This window comes from Hypomesus transpacificus, chromosome 2 (genome assembly GCF_021917145.1).
Source record: "Hypomesus transpacificus isolate Combined female chromosome 2, fHypTra1, whole genome shotgun sequence".
In the NCBI taxonomy this organism is placed as follows: domain Eukaryota; kingdom Metazoa; phylum Chordata; class Actinopteri; order Osmeriformes; family Osmeridae; genus Hypomesus; species Hypomesus transpacificus.
The window spans coordinates 12,724,279-12,751,907 of NC_061061.1; the positions used below are offsets into that span (position 1 = coordinate 12,724,279).

General features: G+C 50.5%; 2 protein-coding genes across 6 annotated transcripts in view; both read right to left on the reverse strand.

Annotated features, from left to right (window-relative positions):
- Positions 1-256: 256 nt before the first annotated feature.
- Positions 257-18,123, reverse strand: zbtb7b (zinc finger and BTB domain containing 7B). Of its 5 annotated transcripts, none has more exons than XM_047030813.1 (4): positions 17,648-18,123; positions 15,731-15,860; positions 3,778-4,886; positions 257-3,624 (listed from the first exon to the last, which is right to left on the reverse strand). In XM_047030813.1, the coding sequence occupies exons 3-4, from the start codon at positions 4,878-4,880 to the stop codon at positions 2,979-2,981; spliced, it is 1,749 nt and encodes a 582-aa protein (XP_046886769.1). In that variant the 5' UTR covers positions 4,881-4,886; positions 15,731-15,860; positions 17,648-18,123; the 3' UTR covers positions 257-2,978. The 5 variants fall into 5 exon arrangements, with proteins under 5 accessions (XP_046886769.1, XP_046886778.1, XP_046886760.1 ...); XM_047030822.1 differs by lacking the exon at positions 17,648-18,123 and adding an exon at positions 17,589-17,634; XM_047030804.1 differs by lacking the exons at positions 15,731-15,860; positions 17,648-18,123 and adding an exon at positions 13,985-15,389.
- Positions 18,124-20,597: 2,474 nt separating this feature from the next.
- The window catches only part of LOC124476521 (potassium/sodium hyperpolarization-activated cyclic nucleotide-gated channel 4-like), a 12,282-nt gene continuing 5,250 nt past the window's right edge, over positions 20,598-27,629 (reverse strand). Inside the window, 7 exon segments of the mRNA XM_047033707.1 lie at positions 20,598-22,273; positions 22,379-25,130; positions 25,132-25,213; positions 25,764-25,928; positions 26,492-26,732; positions 26,894-27,040; positions 27,375-27,593. Coding sequence (XP_046889663.1) covers positions 22,028-22,273; positions 22,379-25,130; positions 25,132-25,213; positions 25,764-25,928; positions 26,492-26,732; positions 26,894-27,040; positions 27,375-27,593 — 3,852 coding nt within the window. The 3' untranslated portion in view covers positions 20,598-22,027.

The window sequence follows — 27,629 nt, forward strand, 5'->3', positions numbered from 1 at the left end:
CCCTGTGCGACAGGTGTCAAGTGGCGCTCAAGAATCCAGATCAATGATAATAACAATGTATTTTTCAAAACAAATAATGTTCTACATCGCTATTTTTTGTAAAGCAATATTGATACAACTTTGTGAAGCGAAGGCAACTTTCTTGTGAGCCCATTGACTAAATGCATGTGCAGAAATACTATACAGTATAAAAAGTGCAGGTTACATTTTATTTGAATTCAGAATATCCTTTCAACAAATCACAGAGGAGACTGGAACAGATACATTTGTTTATTTATTTGTTTTCTTTACATTATCTGAAACAAATGATGGGAAAATGAATTCTTATCTCTGAGAAAGGTCCACTAAAAACGGAAAGACTACATTTTTTATCCCTGATAGCGAGGTCTCTATCCAAAACAGACCCCAGGTCCCTTCACCAAAAGCCAAAGAAAACAATCAGCTCACATAGAAACAAACGCATCACAGCTGGCATATGGGAAACTCATTCATTCACAAAGCTTAAGCCAGGGGAAGAAACAGCCTTCATGTCAACAGAAACCCTCGACCGGAAACACTCCCACTGCCGTGTTTGTGTGACAGGCGCTCCGTGCAGGTTCTGGAGCCCAGTTTCAAGTAATCCCAACAGGTCCAATGTCTGGATCCATCAGTACTTTATGGCCCACGTGAAAGAGTACACGTAGAAAATAGTATATGTTAATCTATCCTTTTGTATGAAGGATGGTCATACCCCTCAAGCACATTGACATTAACATGACATTTCTCCCCACAAGTTTGCATAATCACTTTAGTGCATTGCTCAAGATTTCCTGAGAATAGTTGCAGCACAAAAAAAGGCAACTTCACCTCACCTCATTACATAAGTATTTTTAATGATCATTACTCTGCACAGTTATGTACTAGAAAGAGTATTCAATGTTATTAAGAGTTTAGAGGATTGATAAATATCTTATATTCAATATCTCAATTGTACAATCATAAACATACCGAGTGAAGTCATGGAATGGATATTAAGGGAGGCAAAACAAAAACAAAAAAAGGAATGAAGCTCTCAATTTTTATAGTGCAAATAAATCAGAAACATAAATAGTATTGTATGCAGCAGGGTTTGGGCTGTGCTCTCCTGTAGAACACTGCTACACCAGGCTGAGGCTGTGTTCTCCAGTAGAACACTGCTACACCAGGCCGAGGCTGTGTTCTCCCGTAGAACACTGCTACACCAGGCTGAGGCTACAAGGATGCTGAAGAGTAGCAGACAGACACACAACCCTCAGTTACAGAGAGCGATATACAATTTTACTAAAGAAAATAACTACCTGTAAAAGCAAACCAGAGTACTTTATCCCTGCAATGGACCTATAACCGTCCCCCTAAACTCCTGTTTGTTTAACCAAAGGACCAGAATCCATGAAGCTGAGATGGTTTAGTCAAACTAGACACCCATCGCAATGACACTGCAAGACTGCCTTCTTGCAACTTCAATAAACAACTTGTGCAACTCATGAACTGACATGTCACACAGTACGGTTCACGTTGTAATGCAAGGAATCATTGACTGTGTGGGGTGGAGTGTCTATTCAACTGACTGTGCCAGTTAAAACAGCTCAGAAGCGATCGCGGTGTGTGTTCTTCAAAGACAGACAGAGAAAGAGAGGTAAAGTGTTCTCTCCCTCACATAATCTCCCTTCTATCTGTTCCTGTCTCTCTACCCCGAAGATGGAATGTTGCTGTATTATAGCGGATACCTGACAGGGGTTTAAATGTGCAAAAATGCAGAAGAGGAAGAATATTCGACTGAAGACACATAACCCAGCAGGGCTGTGGGCAAACGGGGGCTTTAACAACCAGAATTTTCAGCACAACGCAGATAAACCTCTGAACCACAGGCATGGCGCGATGCCAGTATCCATAACAGTTTCATTTGGAAAGCCACAATAAATAAAAATAAAAAATAAATAAATAAATACAGAAAGCCCTCACGCTCATTTTCTTTCCCTCTTATTTGCAAAGCCAAGGAAAAACTCTTCGGAAGACACAGACGTTGGAAAAGAACTTCAAAAGTAAACTCAGAGGTAACACGTATTTGTCACCAGTAACCCAAAAACCCAAACGTTTTTTTGTAGTTTTTTTTGCTGGTCAGGCATTATTCAATTAGTATGAAAGCTTGAAATGGTCTCACGCGTGGAAGCTGTTCCGTGTCTCAGTCTGAACCAGCTAAGCAGTGAGGAAGAAGTTTAATCAAAACCTTGGCCTCTTTCCACTGGAAGTCAATCAACCCGATTTAAGAATTAAATGAACAAAACTCTTTGGTATTGTGTCCAACAGACCGAAGGATGGGGAAAACCCCAGAGGACTAAAGCATGTGAACTGGGATTCTGTTCATTCCACGTTATCAAGCCTGCTGGAATTTACAAATATTCTCTCTATCATCTACCAGGTTATAAGAATACACAAAGACTTGGAATTTGAATGGAACCAAATAATCTCGAACCCTATTGGTTATAGTGATTAAATGCACCTTATTCTATGCACCATGATTGAATGTAATCTTCCTCACAGTAGTCACCCGTTCTTAAACAACGTTTCGTGACAGTTGATCTTCCTCCTCTGACGTCCCTCTGTTTCTCAGTACCTCACGGCCGTTTGCATAGCGACAGAAAGCTTCCTCGTAACCACGCACTCTAAACATGCATATGTACAGCTCGACGATAATAAAGAATATCCCCAGGAAAAAAATGACTCAAATTCCAATAAAAAGAAGTTAATAAAACTATAAACTGCAATAGACAAACAAAAAATGTCAAGGGCCGTAAAATTGTCAGAAAACCCGTTTTCCATATATATTTTTGTATGCTTTAGTTATTTTTTTTAAGCGCTCTTTCAGTTTTTTATTCTGCAAAAAGCAGACAGACACACACACACACAGACACACAGACACAACATCCCCCACACCCACAGTCCCAGCCATGGTTCTCCTTTCATTCCTCCTCCTCCTCTTCGTCCTCTTCTCCCATCTCATCTTCCTCTTCCTCCTCCCACACATGATGCGGAGCGGGAGAGTGGCTCTCCTCGGTCTCCTTTCCCTCCATCGCCCCTCTGCCTCTCCGGAGATCCACCCCCGTCCAGGACAGGCTTGGGTGGAGCCTGTGTGCCCCCAGGAGAGACAGCGCGTGCAGGGCCAGAGACCGCTCCCTCTCCACCTCCTCCTGGAGCAGTATGGAGGCTCCAGCCCCGGGGCCTTCTCCAACGCCCATCGCACCTCGAGACAGGAAAGCAGAAGTGCGTGGTGCGTTCAGGGCCAGAGGCTCCCGCTGGTCGACCTGCTCAGGGATATGCCCTCTCCCGCCTCCTCCAGCCCCCCTGCCGTCCTCCCCGTGCCCGGCCCCCCTCCTGGGCCGCCGGGTGCGCATCTCCAGGCAGCTGTGGCCCTTGCGGTGCCGCTGGAGATGGTCCTCGCGGGCAAAGGCCTTGTGGCAGAGCGGACACTCGAAGGGGCGGGCCCCACTGTGGAGCGACAGGTGGTTCTTGAGGTCGTAGGAGTGCAGGAAGCGGGCGGGGCAGTGGGGGCAGGAGTATGGACGCTCCCCTGTATGCTTCCTCATGTGGATCTTCAGCTTGTCGTTCCTGGTAGAGAGAAGGGCGAGAGAGGCAGGAGTTAAGGGGAGAAAACAAATGAATAAGAACACAAAGACTGACAGAACACAAACATAGAGGCTGCTGCTGACACAGGGAGGTGGTACACACACACACACAGCTATATACTGTACATGTCCATACCGCGTGAAGCGCACGCCGCAGGCGGAGCACTGGAAGGGTTTCTCCCCAGTGTGGGTCCTCATGTGCCTGGGCAGCTTGCCCGCTCCGTGGATGATCTTCTGGCAGACGGGACACTGCTGGGGCGTCTGGGACTTCCTCTTCCTGCCCCCCGCCGCCCCCTGCACCGCCCCCCCTCGCTCGGCTATGGAGGCGTTGGTGGAGGAGGCACCCAGGGCCCCTCTGTTCCCCAGTCCCTCCTCCTCCTCCTCCGACAGGCGGTCGTCCGGGAGAGAGGTGGGGGTGGGGGTGTAAATGCGCTCCCCGGGCCAGTGTGTCCCTCCGTTGACCTTCGACCCCCTCTCCGGCTCCCTGCCGCCCCTGCGCTCCCCGTTCTGCCCCGCTCTCGGGGAGGGATGCTCCGGTTCGGGGCTGGGGGGCAGGGTGGGGGGGAGGGAGCGGACGGGGTCGTGGGTGGGTGACGGGTGAGGAGAGGGGGAGACGGGTGCGGTCGGGGGTGAGGACGGCTGCCACTGTGCCTGCTCCACCCTCTCAGCCTTCCTTCTGCCTTGCTTCCTTCTGGAGCCTTTCTCCACCCCTCTCTCCACCCCTCTCTCCACCCCTCTCTCCACCCCTCTCTCCTTCTCTCTCTCGGAGAAGACTCTGTTGTCCCCCCCCCAGGCCTCCCCCTCTGCCTCCCCGGTCTCCCCCAGTATCTCCCTGCAGGCGTCCTCCACACACTGGATGCCCAGCAGCTGCGCTCCCCTCAACACGTCTCTCATCCCGGAGCTGCGGATGGTGAGGGTGGCCGTGTAGGCGAACTCCAGCAGGGCGTCCAGGGCGTCAGGCGCCACGCAGTCCAGCTGACACACGCTGAACCCTCCCCCTCCTCGCCCCGCCTCCCCTCCCTGGCCTCCCCCGTCGGCCTCCTCCGCCCCAAACAGCCGGCGGAAGTAGAGGCTGACGGCGGCCATGACTGAGCGGTGGGTGGGGTAACGCGCTCCCCTGGAGGTCAGGGTGAGGTCACACAGGAGCCCTGCCCTCCGCTGAGCATTCAGCCTGGACAGGATGTCGCTGCTGTGCTCCGGGAAGGGGATCCCAATCAGACCGTCCTCTCCTGGAGACATCGCCACCTACAGGACAGACACAGAACAGCAGCTGAAGACACTGGAGAGACAGTGGGTGAGGGAACAGTCCTAGACACAAGTGCCAAATCCACCTGTACATGTCGGCAAGGCCCTGTCCAGTGTTGCTTCTCCGACGCTAAACATCTGAGTTCCTAACTAATCTTAATAACAATACCAGACCTGCGGATCTCTCAGATTTCACTCCAGGAAGCAGGTGCACAAATACCTGAAACGCCACCGTGGCATCGCACTGAGGCGTTTGGCAGCACTGTCCCTCTCCACAGGTTAGAGGAAGAGGAAGCAGAGAGCTATTCTATTCGGTAGCCTACCTAGCACCACCACTAGCGTGACACTCACGGGCAGAGACCAGGCTTAGCGCCACCTCTCCCCCCTTATCCTCCCAACTCCCCTCCCTTACCCCAGATTACCAAAGCAGGAAGAGCTGGTTTTACTCTGGGAGGCGGCATTGAGGGTTTAGAGAGAAAGAGAGAGAGAGAGAGAGACAGAGACAGAGAGAGAACGGGAGAGAAAGAGAGGCAGGCAGAAGGCAGAAGCGAGAGTGGAAGAGGGGGAGTGAGCTACAAACCGAGGCTAAGGAGAGGAGGCAAATGAATTTCCCCCACAAAATGCACAAAGGCGTTAGAGAGGGATAAAAGAATACTAGAGACTGAAGGGGGGAGAGAGGGGGAGGGGGGGGGGAGGGATGGCAGCGGGCCAGAGGTTCCAGCCTGGGAGAGATCTTTAGAGCCTCAGCACCCTGATTACTAATAGAGTCAGACAGAGGAGAATCCGTGATGAGGAGGTGACAGGGAGAGAAGACGGGGACGTTTGCGAAAGGTCGTAAAAGGGAGAGAAAGATAGACGGAAATGAGTTGGCAGAGGATGTAAAGACTTCAGGAACTCTCAATCGGACAAATAGAAAATTAATTTATATGAACGTTGAATAAATTCACGTAAATGTATTTGTAGATTCAGTCAGGTTTGCCTACTCAATATAGCCTCAGCAGTTATACAACAAGGAAATCCACGAGGGTAAACCCTTTTTCTTGTAGGACGTGAGGTCTCCCGTCCTGTTCCCACAGCTCTCACCTCTCCCTCTTACACTGTACCTGTTCAACAATACCTCACACACCTGAACAATCCAGATTTTCCACAAACAACTGACTCACCCCATCCCCCACCACCTTTCCTTCCCTCCCATAGCAACCAGCAGCCCCCTAGTCAGCCCATAATAGTTTCCAGGTAGTGCCCAGAGGGCTCTCCCTAACGACAGTCACATCTACCTGACTAACCTGCTCCAAAACACACCCCATTAAACACACACACACACCACACACAAAAAATTGCCACTCGCTTGAGTTCCCCACCCGCCATTGTTACATTCAGCTAGTGGTCTGGTGATCTTCATGCCAGCATACAGACAAAAACATACATCCGAACAGACCAAACGGAGACAGTTCCGTGCATGGGCGGCACACCAGAACTGTAAAGAGCATACGGTTCTTCAAGTGTCTGTGAGGTCATTCACTAAATCTAGAACTACAGAGACCATGGTTGCAGTGGCCCTACCTTCCCAGTCCTCATGGCTGACAGAGGTACTGTCAGCGGGATGCAGATCTGTCTCTGCATCATGACATCCGTCTTCACGCTCTCTCTCCTTCTCCCTCAAGGCTTCTGTCGCTTCCTTTAACTCTTTGCTACCTACTTTACCTAACTGTAACGGGTGAACGTAAACGTCTAAAGGCTTCTCTTGATGTTTGGTTTAGGGGGTTAGGCGCTCCTCCTTGGGGATGTCTATTTCGTTTTCTTATTTGGTTCGTTCTCTCTCGCTCTCTTTCGCTCGCTCTCTTCCTGTTGTGTAAAAAGAGGGTGCAAGGCGACAGATACAGACCGTGAGACACCCCTCCCTCTCGCTCGCCTACGCGCCCCCTCTCCAAAACGCACCGGGTCGTTTTCGAGTTTCCGAGACAGTTTCCGAAAAACATGAATTTCCTGGTGTGTTTGTCCCCCGAGCGCTGTTATGACCTTTGACCTGTCTAGGGGACGATGTGGACAGGTAGGACCTGAATGTGTGAGAATTTCCATGTCCAGAGGATCTCAAACTCAGAACAGTTTGGATCCAGAAAGGCGCTGAAGGTAGCTTTGGCGTGTCGCACTCACACACGCATGAAGAAAAGGATACGAGACAGGACCGCTGATCAAAACCATGTAAAAAAAAACCATCATATTGTTCGTCTGAGTCATAACAAACCCATACACAGGCATTCTGGTAGGTCATATATGAACAGAAGACCATATTGCACATTACTACTGCTTGCTCCCTTGTGCCCACTACAATGTAAATATCAACATAAACTAAACGGTGGTGGTAGTGACCTCACACCACGACAAATACACAATCGTGGGCTCAATGAAAGAACAAACACGACAATGATGTCTCCCAACGGACAACTGCTGCTGGAACATCTCTGACGTGGGATACTGACTCGAGGCATCGACGGAGGCAGGGGTACGAGCAGACACCTCAGAGAACTGAGGGAGGAAGTGGAGAGATCAGGGGCATTTTTTCAGCGGCATCTCCTACGCTCGTTTGCAACGAAATGACTGAACATGTCGGAGAGGAGGGGTGGGGGACAGAGTCGATGGAAATTATTTCCCCAATAAGAAAACGGTGAAAATCACAGCTTGAATCAACTAGGAGGCTTCACTGAAATTCACTTGACAGAGTTTGTTTCTGTGTGCTGACGTGTATAAGCCTGCTGTCCAATGAATAAGCCACGACCATGTCAAAGTATTCTGGGGTGGAAATCTAACAATTGGATCACACTCACTCGGATGATACAATTCTGTTTTAATTTTTCTGCGTTTGTTGGAAACTGTTGATGAAAAGAAACTGTTCAGTTTACATGAAGACGTAGAAGTCAAACCAGAGGAGAAAAAAATACGTTATTTGTTGCATGTCATATTTGTTCAAACATGTTGAAGCAATAACTAATTCTGTTTGAATGGTGACAATAAAAACAAATTGGATAATTTGTTTTTGATTAGAAATATTGTTGTAATTGTTAAAATATTGACAGAGTAAAAATTCTGTTTAAAATGGTTGACATTAGCAAACAAGTAAACAAATAGAACGGCTAAATAAAACGAATAGGCCATGAAGATTGCAGAAGGTGTTTCGACTCGCACAGTGTTTCCAGTACGAATGTCAGAGGTTTGTCTTAGCCGTGCTATTTCATGCAGATTTCCCAGAAGACAGGGACAAGTTATTGGAAGTAAGAAATATTTCTCTCCATCAAACAATTATGAGTCACTTAAAAGTACTCCCTTAAGAACACAAACATACACACAAATACACACTCAAAAACAAACACTCACACCCACACACACACACACACACATTTGAACTGTTAAAAGCAAGCAGGGGTGCAAGACTGTCAGTAAGACATCCTTTCTCTGCCTGTTTCTCTGTCTCTCTGTCTCTCTTTTCCTCCCTGTGTCCTGTCTCTCTTTTCCTCCCTGTGTCCTGTCTCTCTGTCTTTCTTTTCCTCCCTGTGTCCTGTCTCTCTGTCTCTCTTTTCCTCCCTGTGTCCTGTCTCTCTCTCTGCTCTTAGTCAGTCTGTTTCTGTCTGTGTTTATTCAGCCACCAACCTCATTATTTACAAAAGTTGCACAGGCGAAAGTGACATGTAAAATTCACATAGTGTGCACAACAAGGATAAAATCACATACTTTACAGAAAACTCATTCAAATGACCACAAAACCCAAATGGAACTGCTAACCTGTTCCAAGCTAGCATTAGGAAAAATACCAGAAGAAATGTCAAACTAATTTAGGAAAAGATGTCATGCTCTGCCTTGTTCAGATACATACACTGCTCGAGTTTATGGGGGAAAAACTGAAAGATTCATATTGGCAATGTGCGAAATAATGTGCTATGACTACCATATGTCAACTGTTATGTGACATGCACATATATGTGTCATTGGTTTGGTTTAAAATGGTTCTCCCTCTTGCCCTTCTCTCTATCTTTCTCTTTTAGAAGACATTGTCACCTCCCACTACTCTGTCGACAGTTGACTAGCTTTCCTCCTCGGTGACAATATGGTTTCCTCATCCCTCGGTTTCATTCTGCTCATCAGATTTTTCGAAGCTTTTGTTATTAATAACCCATGCAGACGAGTTCACATGAAAGTGAACTGGCCAAATAGTGCAACTGAAAAATATTCTGACATTTATCGAAAGGAAGGATGATCGACAGTCAACTTTGTTAGGGGTTTCAGAGCATTCAATCATAAAAAATAAATATACTTCATGAATACGAGCATTATAAGTCTTAGTTTACTCGTGGGAGTTCACCTGGAGAGTGAGAAGGAGAGCGACCGCTAACGCTGTAGCACTGCGTCAGATGTGGGGCTGTGTTATAATAATTCTGTCTTATTTTCCGTTAAGCCCTGTACGTTTTCCCAATCCACCTCAATTATATCAGCTTTTCAGAACCAGGCAGGAAACTCTGACTTTACTCCACTTTTAGCAAAGCGCAGCCGAGAGTGAGAGGAGAAATGCTTTAATGAATTCTGATGTCAGATGTTTTCCAGTGTGTGTGTTCGTTCATTCATACTACATTTTAAATTAAGTTCCCATCTCAGTGCATTTAAAGAATCACACATAAGTTTCAGCTGTACAAGCTGCCAGTTTGACCTTACTTTTAAACAGCACAGACATAAGACTCTATAAATAAGTACACCATAATAATAAATAGATGTAATTTAAATATATACAAACTACAATGTTCAAGCTTAAATAAAATAAGATAACCTGAAATCAACAAAATATATATATATTTTTTTTAAAGCATTAGAATAGAATGTGCATGTATCTGAAAGCCCTGTCACGCTGAAGCGTTAACCACTGTCGTTTCCAAAACCTGGAAGATCTGAAAACCGAGAAGCCGTAAGAAAGAGACAAGCTCATACCGTTTCTCCCCAACGTGCTTCTCTTCCTCTCATCGCTTCTCTCGCTACTCTCTCTCCCTCACGCACACATGTACCCCTCATACACTGTGTGGGCTGAGTGTGATGGCGGGACACACAGGAGAAGAAAAAGGGGGGATGAGAAAGCTAGAACCTAGATCTAGAACTATCTAGAACCCTGTTCCTCCTAACAGGGCCTCTTATGAGGAAGAATCCCCTCTGTGACCTACAGAGTGTCACAACCCCACAAAGAACCCTACACAGAACCCTACACAGAACCCCACAGAGAACCACAAATGCTGAGACAAGGAAATGAGATGTGAACAATGGCACCATGACAAACTGTTCGGCCTTTGTGATCACCACCACCTCCATCTCAGTCGGCTCTATCCCTGCAGAGCTGTAACAGGCAAACATTGCCTTCCCCCTCTCTACTGATAATTCCCACCAAGCCGAACATTTGCATCCTACCAAGAGATATAAAAACAGACACAGCGAGAGAGAATTTGAATCAGCATTTGAATTCGTTAAAAGACAACAGCATGGTAATAAGAACGATTGCGACTGGAGTGTAAGCACCGTCTTCCTGGGGGGAACAAAGTGCATGTGGCTCTCTACACAGAGGGGAGGAAACACACACAGGCTCTCTACACAGAGGGGAGGAAACACACACAGGCTCTCTACACAGAGGGGAGGAAACACACACAGGCTCTCTACACAGAGGGGAGGAAACACACACAGGCTCTCTACACAGAGGGGAGGAAACACACACAGGCTCTCTACACAGAGGGGAGGAAACACACACAGGCTCTCTACACAGAGGGGAGGAAACACACACAGGCTCTCTACACAGAGGGGAGGAAACACACACAGGCTCTCTACACAGAGGGGAGGAAACACACACAGGCTCTCTACACAGAGGGGAGGAAACACACACAGGCTCTCTACACAGAGGGGAAGAAAGGCCTTACACAGCCTCTCTACACAGGCTCTCTACACAGGCTCTATACACAGAGGGGAGGAAACACACACAGGCTCTCTACACAGAGGGGAGGAAACACACACAGGCTCTCTACACAGAGGGGAGGAAACACACACAGGCTCTCTACACAGAAGGGAAGAAAGGCCTTACACAGCCTCTCTACACAGGCTCTCTACACAGGCTCTATACACAGAGGGGAGGAAAGGCCTTACACAGCCTCTCTACACAGGCCCACTACACAGGCTCACTACACAGGCTCTCTACACAGCCTCACCACACAGCCTCACTACACAGGCTCACTACACAGCCTCACTACACAGGCTCTCTACACAGCCTCAACACACAGCCTCACTACACAGCCTCACTACACAGGCTCACTACACAGGCTCACTACACAGCCTCACTACACAGGCTCACTACACAGGCTCACTACACAGCCTACCCACACAGCCTCACTACACAGGCTCACTACACAGGTTCACTACACAGGCTCACTACACAGGCTCAAAGAGACAATTGCTGTTACTGACATTGTCTGGGACGTAATTTCTTTTTTTTTAAAGTGCTGTTCAACTACAAAGGTCCTATACCAGTACAATGATCTATATTATCAGTGTTAAGGAACACAGAATGAAACAGAGCAAAGGGGGTCCAATCACACACACCAACCCTCCGCCGTGCTGAACTGGGGCAGCAGTGTGTGTGTGCATGTGTGTGTGTTGAGGTCTTGGTTCCAAGAACATTACATTATTCATCTGACTGGCAGAGCGGAGGCCCTCATCCTGGCCCTCCCACACCACAGCGGCCCACAGCACTCTGCACCCAGGCTAACACCTAGCCCTGCTAACACCTAGCCCTGCTAACCCTAGCCCCACAGCACTCTGCACCCAGGCTAACACCTAGCCCTGCTAACACCTAGCCCTGCTAACACCTAGCCCTGATAACCCTAGCCCCACAGCACTCTGCACCCAGGCTACCACCTAGCCCTGCTAACCCTAGCCCTGCTAACGCCTAGCCCTGCTAACGCCTAGCCCTGCTAACCCTAGCCCTGCTAACCCTAGCCCTGCTAACCCTACCCCGGCTAACGCCTAGCCCTGCTAACCCTACACCTGCTAACGCCTAGCCCTGCTAACGCCTAGCCCTGCTAACGCCTAGCCCTGCTAACGCCTAGCCCTGTTAATGCCTAGCCCTGCTAACGCCTAGCCCTGCTATCCCTAGCCCTGCTAACGCCTAGACCTGCTAACGCCTAGCCCTGCTAACGCCTAGCTCTGCTATCCCTACCCCTGCTAACGCCTAGCCCTGGGGTGGAGTAGTGGAGGGGGAGAGGGGGAGGATGAATGAGAAATCTGAGGTTGGAAAAAGGAAAGGGGTCTGAGATTTTAGGAGAGATCAACGAAAAACAAAAAAGGTTGTCTGAAAACACCTTGAGTTCTTCGAAATCACACAAGGAAGGGAGTGGGAGAGATGAGCCACAAACACTGTCAGCGAGCGCATGAGTGAGGGGTGGGTGTGGAGATCGGGGGAGATAAGGACAGAGATAAGGGTGGGGGAGGTTCATCTAGCAGGAACATTTAGTGTTCACCTCTAACAATCTTTGGCAGCGAGAAGACATTTAAACAGATTAGAGGGGGTGAAATTACAGAGAGGAGGGGAAAGGGGGAGAGGAAAAGAGGGGGAGATACAAAAACTGTAGGGTGAGGAAGAGGCTGAAGAACAGTGACGTGAATACAAAGAAAAAGAATGAGAGAGAAAGAGTGGTAGAACAGAGAGAAGGGGGTGGAAGATAAAAAGACAGACCAACAAAAAGAAAGAAAGATGAGAGAGAGAGAGAGAGAGAGAGAGAGAGAGAGAGAGAGAGAGAGAGAGAGAGAGAGAGAGAGAGAGAGAGAGAGAGAGAGAGAGAGAGAGAGAGAGACAGGAAGTAACCCTCCTTGCAGGTGTATGTGTCTGCAGATGCCTGGGGGAGATGCGGTAACAGCAAGCTCTATCATTAACATCAGTGTAAGGGAGTTTCACTAATATAGAACACACACACACGGACAGGCTTTCATTTGGCAAATTTACTAAAACATTTACTTACAGTGAGTTTTGCTTATCGGGTGTGTGTATCTTAGCGTGTGGGAGGTCTTCACTTGTTCAAAAGGCTGCTGACAAAGTGGTTTCACACACTGGTGTCTCTTTGCATGAATATCTGGTCAGCAGTTTTAGTCTACCCCTCAGACTGTGTGTGAACACCGGGGCGTGGGCGTGCAATGTCAAGGAAAATGTGAAAAGATTTGTGCGAGGACCAAAGGATGGCTCCAAAAACAAGTGTTTATATTTGTCTGTATGTGTGTGTTTGTGTGTGTGTGTCTGACTGTCTGAGTGAGTGCGTGTGCTTGTGTGTTTATCTCAGTTTGTGTGTGGGTCTGAGAGTGTGTGTGAGTCGGAGTCTGAGAGTGTGTTTGTGTCTATATTCAGCAGGAGTGTGTGTGAGAGTGTGTGTGTGTCTATATTCAGCAGGAGTGTGTGTGAGAGTGTGTGTCAGCAGGAGGGTGTGTGTGTGTGTGTGTGTGTGTGAGCAAGAGGGTGTGTCAGGGTGAGTTGCTACATAGAAGGGAGGGTCTCTGCCTCTGTTACACACAACGCTCCGACTCAGAGAATGATGTTGCAAAACACACACACACACACAAACACACACAGACTAAAATGTCGCAAAACCAACTGATCCAGATCAGCTTCCTGTTCTTCGGACGAACGCGAGCAGAGATGGACAAGATAGATGGATGACAAAACAGACCGACAGAATGAACATCTGAAAGTGGACACGATCTCTAATAAAACCATCCCAGGAGAAAGGTGGATTTTAGACCAAGTGGAAGGAAGATGAGAAAAGTAACTTTCACAAAGAGAGTTTCAACATCAACAAGTGATGCCAATGATACGCTCTCTGTCCTGACTGACTGTTGAGAGTTTGTGGTCCGGATAACAGCGTTCATGATTCAAACATCTAACATCATCTCTCAAATTAGCAGAACCACTGCAAGACAGTCATCACTTGAACGTGAATTTTCCTTTACTTAACAGTTATTTTAAAGATTCGACGTGACACACAAAAACATGAATGTCTTCAGTGTTTTCTCAATGAAAAAGACAGACCTGATCTTACCTTTAGTGCAGCTGATTGGTCCATCACCATGTCAGTTGTCTGTGATCTGCTGTCTAGGGGGCGGGATGTTGCAGAAGAAGATCCATAACGGATAGGAGGATGGACCAATTAAAAAACTCTGCACCTTGTACCTCGCGCGCAATAAAACACTGTGTGATTAAATACCTTAAAAAAAAGGTTCTTGCCGATCCCTCAGGAAATGGGACCAAAGATCATCCTATCAAGCAAAGAGTATGATGATGAAATCAATGATGTCCTTGGCGATGGAGTTTCCCTTTCCAAATCAGAAGATGTGGGGTATCTGTGTATTGAAGCAGCACTGTTGGTGTGTGTGTGTACATGCATGTGTGCATGCTTTAGCAAGTGTGTAATCTCTCTTTCCCTGAAACGCTAGCTCATTGTACTTTTGATGATCAACACCCCCTCATCGTCTACAGTAACACAGAGAACTTTACCAGAAAAGCTGAATCATGACCATTCTCACTCTCTTTTCTTCAAATTCTATTTGGTATGTGTCTTTACAGGAAGCAAAAGTATGACCACTTCCTGCTATCCCACCCCCTTTGTAGAGTCAAGTGGTGTTGGCTGGTGGTCGGGGGGAAGGGAGGGCTGTGAAATGCCACAGAAACTCAAGACTAAAAAAGGGAAACGGCAGACACTACACTTCCTCTATTGGCCCAGAGAGACTGGGGGCTAACTCTATTGGCCCAGAGAGACTGGGGGCTAACTCTATTGGCCCAGAGAGACTGGGGGCTAACTCTATATGCCCAGAGACTGGGGGCTAACTCTATTGGCCCAGAGAGACTGGGGGCTTCCTCTATTGGCCCAGAGAGACTGGGGGCTAACTCTATTGGCCCAGAGAGACTGGGGGCTTCCTCTATTGGCCCAGAGAGACTGGGGGCTAACTCTATTGGCCCAGAGAGACTGGGGGCTTCCTCTATTGGCCCAGAGAGACTGGGGGCTAACTCTATTGGCCCAGAGAGACTGGGGGCTTCCTCTATTGGCCCAGAGAGACTGGGGGCTAACTCAACGGTGCTCCTGTAGCGCAGGTCTGTGCCGGCTCCCTCCAGGGAGAGAGGGACGAGAAGACGGAGGCCAAACAGACATGGGGAAGGGGATGGTCGAAGGGATGGAAACGAGGGGGAATAGAACGGTAGAGGCGTGAGAGAAGACAACGTGTAGAGAATGTGGATGATGTTAGATGTAGAGGAACTCCTGAGAGACGCGTTACGCATGTGTTTTGGCCCCTACCCTCTCACCCTCCACCTCACACTTAGCTTGCCTGAAACTGAAACCCCCAGTGTCTAAACAGGGGAATTTGAAATAGGCTCACATGCCCTAATTCATACACTTACTGGAACTGTGTGTGTGGGTGTATGTGTGTGTGTGGGGGTTATTAATCTCTTCCCATGGTAGACCCCTTGCTCTCAAATACACCCCCCCCCCTCCACTCTCCCACACACACACACACACACACACTTGAGCCACTTGTAACACACTCTCCCCTGTCATAACCACCACAACAATCACATGAGCAGTCTCGCGTACTCAAAGTCAAAGACGTGCGCAACGCACAGAGGCTCCACCAAAAAGAACACACACGCACACACACTACAAACTCTACAAACATCCTCATATAATCTAAAGTAATCTAAGATCCTATTTGTATACGAGGAAGAGCCAACAGCGGTGCCAGCGTTGGTTCACCAGGGTGTCTAAGTGTTGATCTAAGGACACGGTCCTCACCTCCAGTCCATAAACACTGGGCAAGATAGCGGCCTGCTGTTTCCCGCGCTCCTCCTCCTCTCTGTCTCTTCTGCCTCTGCTCTTCACCAGACCAGACTACGACCGGCGGAGAAGCTGAGCTGGACGGAACCTAGGTTCAGAAGGAAGGTTGGACCGTTACACTTGGAATGGAGGTTTTGTTTGGTTAGTTTGATTACTGTAGATTGCCGTTTGTTTCTGGTACCCTGCCTCTGTCATGTGAAGGGAGGTGGATGAGCAAGCAGTATGCAGCCACACACACACACACAAAACCACACACACACACACACACACACACACACACGGGGGGGGGATTTAGAAAGAACAGAACGATATGTCAGAGACCACTTCCCACTTGATCCTACCTCAGTGCAGAAGTGTTCGAGCAATCAACAAAGCAGGGAAAGTACACAACGCGCACAAACACACACTCGCGGGAGTGAGAGACAAGTCAACACACGCACAGGTACACAGATGCGCACACACACAGTTCAAGCACACACAAGCTCTACATTGCAGCTACATGTCCATCCACACACCTTAGTTCAGTGACATCCAGATGTCACAAAGCCCCCCCAATAAAGCCCCCCCAATAAAGGCCCCCCAATAAATTCTCATGGGGGGGTCATGAGAACAGGCCAATCACGTAAATGACAGTGGTAACTAAGTTACCATGACACTAGCGGTGGGGGAGAGTCAGGTGTGGAGGGGGGAGGGATGGATCAGTTACCACAGACAAAGACTGCCTATCACAGCCTGCCTAGGCCGTAACTATTCTGTCAGTTGGTGGATGACAACATCACTTCAGACTAGGAGCATTAAGATGACAGCGCCCTACAACATCACAAAGCCAACAGTCTAGCTGAAGAATATTTGCTGCCTAGCCTTGCAAACGACACATACAGCAGCTCTGGGCCTACACGACAAAGGTCTGAGAACCAACACGTGAAAGGTTTCCAACTACAACAACAAACACTCCAAAGTGATTTGAAGTTGTAACTACTCGTTTTTATAATAACTGCCATTGTGGACAGAAAGTGGAAACAAACTGCGTCTCAGACGCAGACCTAACCCAATCCAGTCCAGCGGGTTCAGCCGGTCCGACCAGAGCCACGGAGGGGCGAGTCTGTAGCCCACACCTCGGCTGACACACACACACACACACACACACACAGGCCCACTGACATGACAGCGCCTCCCAAAACCAAACCTCAACACACCCCAACACATTACTAATATAGAAAAGCATTCAACAGTTAATTTAAGGGTGGGCTACATTCAATTGAATGCGTCAACAGCGGTGTCATAAACAAATACAGAAGTGAAATGGCTCAAATTCTAGAGGGCTGCTGAGCGGATGATTTGACTGTTTGACAGCAAAGTAATCATTAGGCTATATACACACACACACTTCTATCCAGCCATCAGAGGCATGTCGCTGATGTGCGTGAGAGCAGGTTAGGTTTTGGATGTCAGCCGGTGTTCACTGCTATAATTAGCAGCCAAGCCTCCACAAGCGTACCCGTCGACCCTGCTTGCTCACCTGGCCACCTCCACCCAGGTACCTTATAGCACACAGCGGAAACAGAACTAAAGCTAGGCTACAAGAAACCCGCCTGAACACACGCCGAAGCTTTTAACGCATATCATTCCGTAACTTAATCTAAACAAGTATAACAAGAGAATTATTTAATATATCATAGTCGACACGTCACACGGGAGTTACCGAATACCCATGACGTGGTTAGTCCTCTCATGACCCCGGTTAACCGAAAGGGAGGGCGGGCGAGGAGAGTGTCGAACCGATGGGTTAGATAAAGAATAATGAAGACAATCTTACGTTTCTAGCTGTCTATTACATATTCTCTGATACAGCGAAAGGTGAGGGAATGTAGTTACCTGAGCGCCTGTGTCACCTGTGTTGTCACGTCGCCTCCCACCTGACCGGCTTTTCTGCTTCCTGGATTCGCAGCTCTGTCTTGTCCCACCCTGCTTGCCCCCCCCCCCCCCGTCGCTCTCCGGGGGTCACCACTCTCTCGTCTTCGTCCAATACCGCGAACTCATCCCTGACAAACCGAATAACAGCTTGGAGAATTGTCTTTATTATCAACCACTTCCTCTCTTAGCCACGGCGCATTTCGATCCCCCTGTCTTGACTCTCTTCCCGCGGACCGGCGGTTCTCTAGGCTGCTCTCCCCCCCTTTCCGACTCCGCTGGCCCACTCCAACTCCCAGCTCCTCCTTTACTGAGAACCAGGAAGCGGCTTGCCCTACTTACACCCAGCCGCGGATTGGCTCTGACGGGGCTGGAGAGGGACCGCTCGGGTGGGTAGGGCACCGGGGGGGTCGGCAACGGTGCGATAGGCCAGTGGTGGTGTCTGTCGCTCCGAGGGGGGAGGGAGGGACAGTGGCAAGCCGGGTAAGCAGGTAGTGACTTCCAGGGTATGCCGTAAGTGTCTGGGCATCACTATGGGGCTGGTGTGGGTATAGCAAGCAAAACGATAAAGAAGACTTACTATGAAGACTACAAAAAAAACATACGAAAAATTGCATTGACAATGAAACAATACTATGAACCGTTACAGATGCTTCTCTCTTTCTCTCTCTTTCTGTCTCTCTCTCTCTCTCTCTCTCTCTCTCTCTCTCTCTCTCTCTGTGTCTCTCTCCCTCGTCCTCAGTCCCCACTCTCACACATGACTCAGCACTCTATTTCCAAATAATGCACATAGGTTTCTAGAGATGACCAGACCATGTAGGCAGAGGCAGGGAGAGAGTTCAGAACAACGGGACTTTTCTTATTCTTTTCATGATCACCAAGTCTTTTTATGTGTCACTCTGTTCAGGAAAGAGAAAGTAGGCTTTGTACACAACGCAGTGAGCAACACCTTCCTGTCACAAACCTGTCAACAAGAGTGAACACGGTTAAACACACACACACACCTCCCTGTCTCTTCTTCCCAACAAACACACACACACACTTCCTGTATGAAGTGGTTACGTAGAGGAATCACCCCATTTTCTTCATTTCAATCTCTCTCGCTTTGTAGTGTCTGATCCACAACCACTCTGCGCGTGATGGCATAATGATGGAGGGGTTAGAAAGCAGAGGAAGTCTAAATATATCTCTGTGGTGCACCCACCCAGCCCCTCTCGCGCTACCGCCCCCCTAACCTTAAATCTGTGCTCGCTCTGCGGTCTAGCTACCTGTTCTGCTGTTGTGAGTGTGCAGACGTGCATGTGTGTGTGTTTGTGTGTATTTAGGCTGTGTGGGTGAAGTCTTACATCAACCACCAAGGTCAAAGGGTGTGACAGAAGTTACACAAATACACCCACGCGCGTGCACGCACACGCACACACCTGCTCGCTTGTTTTTAAGTTAAATATCTGTCCAGGATCAGACATTTCAAAATACTTGGTGAATAATGCCTTGGTTTGAAAATGTAAATGAAACACCATGATTACTGATCATATTGTGATCATTGAGCCACACTTACATCAGACCCTGATCATGTAGGCCTATGTAAAACTGATCCCACTGCCGTGTTAGGCCTGGAAGTACCTCCAAGCCGACCCGAAGTTCCAGCGCAGCCCCAGAATAGGGCTTCCCTGCCAGGCTGTTTCAGAGCCAGAGTGACAAGCAGCAATTACAGCCCTATTTATTCCCCCTATTCACAGCCGCTAATCTGCTGGCCTCACATCGTTAACCTCTTACACGCTGTTATACGCTCCACATATCCCCTAGGACCTAAGTCATCCCTTTCATTCTCTCGTTTGTTCAGCGGCCGTGGATCGTTTCGAAGCGAAGTTTTGGGTGTCGAGCGTCATCTACTGGCGGCAGTTGAGTACTTCTTAGACAGCGGTAGATTGTACAGATCTGGGCCGAACTCAGTACGGTGGCTGCTCTTTCACTGGCACTGATGCAGGAGCGCTGTTTTGTTTTCGAATGTGGGTGAGATGGGGTCTTTTTTGGGGGTGAGATGTGGGACTTTTTTTTACCAAGGATGTGGCCAGGAAGTATAATGTTCTCGATAAAAAGTGGGTGGGAAAGGTTTGCCGTTTATTTTTTACAGGGTCTTTCACATCAGTCAAGGTGAAGGGAATAAGACAGCTTTAAACCAGTCATATAGTTCTAGTCATATGCCGTCAATATCCATAAAGCAAATCCAAGATTAAAAATAATCTAGTTTATAAATAATGTGCCGATATTCAAGGGAGAAAATCCTATATCCGGAATCCACTATAATCTTCTAAAGGTGACAGTGATTACAGTAGCTCACCCACACCACAGTCCAACCTGAGGGCCTTCAACGGGGGTGGGGCCTGGGCCTGGGGCTGGTTGTCTTCAGTATGAAAGGACATGTAATCCTGCCCTGTGCAGGCGGGTTTTCATTCAGTCCAAGTCAAGAGGAGCAGAAGTGATCTAAGCACCACCATGAAGAGGCTTAACCTTGAACAGTCTGCTTCACCTCCGCTGAGAGGAGCAGGATTACACACGGACACTGAGGGCCACCGGGATGGAACTGAGGAGAGCAGATCAAAGCAGAGTAAAGGAGAACAGAGTAGAACCACAGACAGGAGGGCAGAGTAGAGTACAGGGGAACCACAGACAGGAGGGCAGAGTAGAGTACAGGGGAACTACAGATAGGAGGGCAGAGTAGAATACAGGGGAACCACAGATAGGAGGGCAGAGTACAAAGTTTGGGATTGGCCGGCTGAAGGAAATAAATGTCCTCTGTCAGACGTGACAGGAAATCACTTTCATCTTCAGTTCTGTACGTTGTTTCACTGACACCTTGTTCCCCGTCCTTGCTACAAACACACGCACACTCAAATGAAATACACTACAAAACTGATATCTAAATCTGCTTTATTCTTTCAGTCACATACACACGTCATCACCGATGGTTGTCATCAACATCCTCCTCATCCATCTTGTGATCATCCTTATTAACATAACTGACTATTGGTTATTTTTGCTCAAAGCTTAAGCTGTGATAAATACAAAATAAAACATTTGGTCCTTGAATATACAGTCTAGGCAACATGGTATCAGTGGTTAAGACAGGAACTCTGTCGCTACCTACACAAAACATCAAAATACACAAAACAGAATACCAGGATGGGAGAGAGAGGGTGGACAAGTGGCATAGAGAAAGAGAGAGAAAGAGAGAGAGAGAGAGAAAGAGAGAGAAAGAGAGAAAGAGAGAGAAAGAGAGAGAAAGAGAGAAAGAGAGAGAAAGAGAGAGAAAGAGAGAGAGAGAGAAAGAGAGAAAGAGAGAGAAAGAGAGAGAAAGAGAGAGAAAGATGAAGTGAAAGAAGGGGATGGCAGAAAGAGATAGTGTATTGATAGCAAAAAGCAGAAAGAAAAGAAAAGAGAGAGCGAGCATTACTAAGTGTTGCTGAAACGGTTCCAAGCAGAAGCTCTGTGCAGTGATGAAAGAGGATGAAACAGGTGGAGATAAGAGGCAGAAGAGAAGGGAGACAGCGCGTACCCGAGAAATACGTTTTTCTTCACAAGAAGCTAGGTGGAACAAATAAACACATGTCCACAATGTTGCACAAAAAAACACAGTTTGGTTACAGTAGTCACCAGGGTGATCCTTTTTACTTAAGAGTTTGTACTTGTCCAAAGCTAAACACTACACACCTGGAACAACAAAACTACTAGTGGATTGCACTTAAATACTCTGATCAATGTGATTATCAACTTTACAGGAATTATTGTCTTCATGGTAAAAATTCTGATGACATAATATCACACTTTGGTGACGAGCAGGAGGCAAGAGGAAGGTGGAGCTAGAATACAGGTACTCTCCATCCTATTTGCTGTCAAATGATATGACATCACACCCTCTGACCCAATCAGCAGCAGGGCACATGCTATATCACCATTACCCATGTGATCACCTGTATTTCGATGTGAAACTTGGGTCAGGTGATCTTTCCACCTCAGCTCCCTTGCTTGCTCCAACAATCACTGACACAGATATAGATGTATACATTTGGACTTTAAAACTACCTGCAAGGCTCGCTATTCCAGAGAGCTACATATACAAAGAGAGTCATCGAGCTTTAGGACTTCAAGTTCACACTAAAGGTTTTAAGTCAATCACATTCTAGTCTGAGAGTTTAACAGAAGTCACTTTCATGGAAATGTTTAGTACCAAAGGTGAACACGTGGTTATCTATGCATATCCATTGGCTATCCTGATATGAGCCCTCCTAATCAACAAGTCCATTGTCCAATCGGTTGGTCTCCTTCAGAGACATCTTTATCTCCTCACATGTTGGCGGGGAGTTTATGTCTCAGTGCTTCCAAGTCTTTCTTTGTAAGGGGCAGCTTTGGGTCCTTCTCCCCCATGGGAGAGGCGGAGTGGGCAGGGTTTCCTCCAGGGCAGAGGGTCTGGGGGATTGGGGCGCCTGCGACCGACTGAGTGGGTGGACAGGGAGAGGGGATCTGGGCAGGGCTTGAGGTCTGGGTAGGGGCTTGTGTTGGGGCTGGGGCAGGTTTGGAGGTCTGGGCTGGGGTAGATGTAGGGGCTGGGGCAGGTTTGGAGGTCTGGGCTGGGGTAGATGTAGGGGCTGGGGCAGGTTTGGAGGTCTGGGCTGGGGTAGATGTAGGGGCTGGGGCAGGTTTGGAGGTCTGGGCTGGGGTAGATGTGGGGGCTGGGGCAGCTTTGGAGGTCTGGGTTAGGGCTTGTGTTGGGGCTGGGGCAGGTTTGGAGGTCTGGGCTGGGGTAGATTTAGGGGCTGGGGCAGGTTTGGAGGTCTGGGTTGGGGCAAGTTTAGAGGTCTGGGTTGGGGTTGGGGCAAGTTTGGAGGTCTGGGTAGGGGTAGATGTAGGGGCTTGGGCAGGTTTGGAGGTCTGGGCTGGGGTAAATGTAGGGGCTGGGGCAGGTTTGGAGGTCTGAGTAGGGGTAGATGTAAGGGCTTGGGCAGGTTTGGAGGTCTGGGCTGGGGCAAATGTAGGGGCTGGGGCAGGTTTGGAGGTCTGGGCTGGGGTAAATGTAGGGGCTGGGGCAAGTTTGGAGGTCTGGGTAGGGGTAGATGTAGGGGCTGGGGCAGGTTTGGAGGTCTGGGCTGGGGTAGATGTAGGGGCTGGGGCAGGTTTGGAGGTCTGGGTTGGGGCTTGTGTTGGGGCTGGGGCAAGTTTGGAGGTCTGGGTAGGGGCTGGGGCAGGTTTGGAGGTCTGGGCTGGGGTAGATGTAGGGGCTGGGGCAAGTTTGGAGGTCTGGGTTGGGGTAGATGTAGGGGCTGGGGCAGGTTTGGAGGTCTGGGTTGGGGTAGATGTAGGGGCTGGGGCAGGTTTGGAGGTCTGGGTTGGGGCTGGGGCAGGTTTGGAGGTCTGGGTTGGGGTAGATGTAGGGGCTGGGGGGGCTTTGGAGGTCTGGGTTGGGGTAGTGCCGGACACCGGTAGTATTATCTGGGCCTGTGCAGATCTTAGGGCTAGGCTCTGAGTAGGAGCAGGGGAAGTAAGGGTTAGGGTTTGGATAGGAGTGGATGGTTGGGAGGGGGTGGGGGTCTGGTATGGGGTTTGTGAGGAGGCAGGGGTAAGAGTGCAGGTCAGAGCAGAACAAGGTGGGGTTGATGTAGGGGTGCCGGTCTGGATGGGGGTTTGAGCAGGAGTTGGGGTGCGGGGTGGGGTTGGGGTGGGGGTACGGGTTTGGGAGGGGGTGGGTGTTTGGGATGGGAGGGGGGCGTGGGTCGGACTGAGCCCGGACAGAGGAGAAGGTGATGGGGGAGTGTTGGAGACCTTGGGTCTGGGAGTATGGGAAAGGGGAGGGGAGGAGGTGAAGGTGGAGGAAGGAGAAGGGGAGGAGAGAGAGGACTTGGGCCCATGAGTCTGAGGATAGGAGAAGGGGGTAGAGACAGAGATGGGAGGGGTGGATGAGGGAGAAGGGGAGGAGGAGCTGGAGGGAGGAGTGAGGCTGGGTTTAGGGCGCGGTGTTGAAGCCAGCGACACAAAGGCTGTTCCCGCGGTAGGGGTGGAGCAGGGCGGAGGAGAGGAGGAGCGAGACGGGGGTGTAGGCGAGGGTTTGGGGCGAGGGGGGGTGATGGGCAGCCCCGGGGTGGGAGAGGAAGGGGCCGGCGTTGAGGAGGGGGGGACAGAGGAGTGGAGGGTGGGACCGGGGGAAGAGGAGGAGCCCAGGAAGGCAGGTGAGCAGGTGTGGAGGGGCATGGATGTGTAGAGCGGGGCAGGGTGCGGGTGCGTGGCCACGGGTGCAGGTGAGGGGGGGAAGTGGGAAACTAGGTGTGTGGAGATGTGTGCGGAGAGGGGGCCAGGGATGGCTGTGACTAAGGCCTGTGTGGCTTGTACATGTGTGTTCAGAGGAGGAATCTGCTGAAACGGAGCCTGGACTGGAGAGGCACTGGAACTCAACACCCCCGCACTGCCCCCCCTCGCTAACTGACCCCCTGCCAGGATCTGGGCAGACAGCAGGTTACCTCCAGAGGCTTTGCGATAGAGAGGGGGGTGAGGCTGCACTCCTGCCCAGGAGCGGTGAGGCAGGGTGGGCTGCGAGGCCGACAGCAGCCTGGCCTCCTGAGTGAGTCGACCCAGCACAGGCAGACCCTGGGAGCTGCCCACTCCGTACCGCAGCAGAGCCTCTTTGGCCCCCTGCTGGCCGCCACTGGAACTGTGGCCGTCTGTGCCACCACCAGGGGCAGCGGTGGGGTTGGCGGGGGGCACCTTGTGGAGGGGTGGAGTCACGGCTCCCCCTCCCGCTGGGGCTCCGTGGGATCCACCAATAGTTGAGGGGAGGTCTGTGTGGAGGCGGAGACTGTAATGTTGGGTCCTTCCTAATTGGACAGCGGGCGGAAGCGAGGAGGCAATGGGCTGGGTTTTGGCGACAGGGGGAGATGAGAGGCCTCCCTGGGGTCCTATCGGTGTGGGGCACGGGGAAACTGAGAACCTCCCTCTGGGAGACAGCCCCCCCATGCCCCCCACCCCCATCATGCCAATCAGAGAGCTGACAGACGGGCGCAGGGGCTGCAGGACGGGGGGCCGCGGGGAGGAGAGGGGGAAGGAGGAGGAGGGGGAGGGAGAGATGGAAGAGAAAGGGGAGGGCAGGAATATGGGCCCCCCCATGGCGTGCTGCTGCAGGTGGAGCTGCTGTTGCTGCTGCTGCTGCATGAGGGCGAGGGCCACGTTGGTGGTCGCCGCAGCCGTCTGCAGCGGGGCGTGGACCAGCGGGGCCCAGATGAGTGGGCGGGGCCTGGGGGACACGGTGCCACTTCCTCCTGAGGCTCCGCCTCTTCCTGCGGCGGCGGCGGCAGCGATGGCCTCCTGCATGGCCGGCATGCTGTCGTGTTTCACGATCTGCTGCACCAGCACGCTGTCACACGAGCCCAGCCCCCCCAGCCCCAGCCCCCCTCCCGCACCCCCCCCCAGCCCCCCGGCCCCCTCCTCGACCCAGACTGCTGCCCCCATGGGAGGACTTCCGTAGCAGGATGGAATTATTCTTCCCTGCAGGAAACAAAAGCAAATAGATTATTAAAAAATCAAATCGTTGCTGACAAGATGTCCAAATCAGTGCTGAAGATGTTTGTGTGTTGAGAGGGACGCTGTGTGTGTGTGAGGTAGATCAGACACGCTGTGCGTGTGAGATCAGACACGGTATGTGTGTGTCTGTGTGAGATCAGACACGGTATGTGTGTGTGTGTGTGTGAGATCAGACACGGTGTGTGTATGTGTGTGTGTGAGGTAGATCAGACACGGTGTGTGTATGTGTGTGTGTGAGGTAGATCAGAGGCGGATCAGACGGAAGATGGGAGGGTGAGCTTGAGTTTTAGTTTGGTCTTTTCCTTTCCATTTCTTAACTGCTGTTCTCTCTCCCTCAAAAAGGTTTCAAGGACTCAGGTCAGACAACAAAGCCTCATAGAAACAGGACTCTGAAGGGAACAGGACGCTGAGTTCTCACCAAGGTCATTACACAAAGAAAAGGAAAATAGCAAGTCACTGCAAGCACGGGATTAAATGACAGAGGGATCAGCCTATCAGCGGACACGAGGTATACCAATGCGGTCCAATCGGTCCACAGCCACGGTCTCGAAGGCCCGCCTCATCATGGGGTGTTCCTCCAGCACCTCGTTGAAGCTGTCCACGCTGAGGGAGTAGAGACGGCAGTAAGTGTCAGCTCTCACGCTGGCCGTCCTCCGCCCACGCGTCAGAAGACAGATCTCTGAGAGAGGGAGGGGAGGGGAGGGGAGGGGAGGGGAGGGGAGGGGAGGGGAGGGGAGGGGAGGGCAGGGGAGTGGAGGGGAGGGCAGGGGAGTGGAGGGGAGGGGAGGGAGGGAGGGAGGGAGGGAGGGAGGGAGGGAGGGAGGGAGGGAGGGAGGGAGGGAGGGAGGGAGGGAGGGAGGGGAGGGGAGGGCAGGGCAGGGGAGTGGAGGGGAGGGGAGTGGAGGGGAGGGAGGGGAGGGGAGGGCAGGGCAGGGGAGGGCAGGGGAGTGGAGGGGAGTGGAGGGGAGGGGAGGGGAGGGGAGGGGAGGGGAGGGGAGGGCAGGGCAGGGCAGGGCAGGGCAGGGCAGGGCAGGGCAGGGCAGGGCAGGGCAGGGCAGGGCAGGGCAGGGCAGGGGAGGGGGTGTTTGAAGAGAACAGAAATAAAGAATTGATCTTGCTGAGAAGTTTAAGAGACAGCATTCCAATCGGTTTGTAATCTAACACACAGGCCTTGTTCCCAATATGTTAGAACCTCTCTCTCACACACACACACACACTCTCCCCCCCCTCCCCTCGCCTCACCCCCAAAGTAGGAGCCATCGCTGAGCTTGGTCTCCTTGTTGCCACGGGTGAGGACGCCGACTCGTCCGTGCTGGATGAAGTACATTTTGCGTCCCACGGTGCCCTCGCGTATGATGAAGTCAGACGGCTGGAAGACCTCGAAGCGCAGCTTGGTCAGCACGGCTGTCACAAAGTTAGGGTCAGCGTTGGCAAACAGGGGCATGTTAGCTACCAGGCTCCGACAGTTGAAGCTGACAATCTCCTGGACCCGAGGAAAGAGGGAAGGAGGGAAGGAGGGAAGGAGGAGGGGGAGACAGAGGGATGTGAGATGGGTGAGGAAGTCCTTTAAATTAAGTGTGTGTGTGTGTGTGTGTGTGTGTCGGTGTCAGTGTGTGTGTGTGTGTTGGTGTGTGTGTGTGTTACCTCCTTGAGTGGTTCACTGAGTTCCCCCAGAATGTTCTCCTCGTCGAACATCTTGCCCTGGTAGCGATGCTCGTAGTACTCATGGATCTTCTGCCGTACGTCCGCAGGGAGCTTGTGAAACGACATGTACTGCTCCACCTGCTTATACTGAAACACACACACATACCACTGTTTTATATTTAAACTCAAACACTTGTTCCACAATACATATCACGCCACCGCTGTAAATGACCTTGAACTTACCTTGCAGGGCCAGCAGTGGTACCTTCCGTACAAAGGTTTAAAGATAGAACCCTTTTCAGGTTGTACAGAACCTGTGTGTTTCTAAAGACTCATTTAACTGTCTTGATATTTCCCCTCAAGGTCTTAGGTGACCTCAAAAGGGTTCTGTTCCTTTTGCAGAGGGTTCCTCCATAGTCAACAGTGGGGTGGTGGTGGTGTGGGGGGTGGGGTTTCGGATCGTGGACGAGGGTGGTGTTACCTTCTCCTGGTACTGCCGCCGCGAGGAGTCCAGGGACTGGATGAGGGCGGTGGCGTGGCCGATGAACATGGCGTAGCAGGTGGCGCCCACGATCATGCTGAGCATGGTCAGCCAGACGTCCGTCAGGCCCTCAGGAGCCTGGGCCCCGTAGCCGATACACAGCATGTGACTCATGGCCTTGAACAGGGCATAGGAGTACTGCACACCCCAGGTGTCGTTCTGTACAGACAGGGAGGGAGGGGGAGGGGGAGGGGG

Coding starts and splice junctions, on each gene's coding strand:
- zbtb7b (XM_047030793.1), bottom strand. CDS start 6,512: ATGATGCAGAGACAGATCTGCATCCCGCTGACAGTACCTCTGTCAGCC. Junction 4,887..6,449: donor CAGCCATGAGGACTGGGAAG/GTAGGGCCACTG, acceptor TCTGTCCTGTAG/GTGGCGATGTCTCCAGGAGA. Junction 3,625..3,777: donor TGCGGCGTGCGCTTCACGCG/GTATGGACATGT, acceptor TCTCTCTACCAG/GAACGACAAGCTGAAGATCC.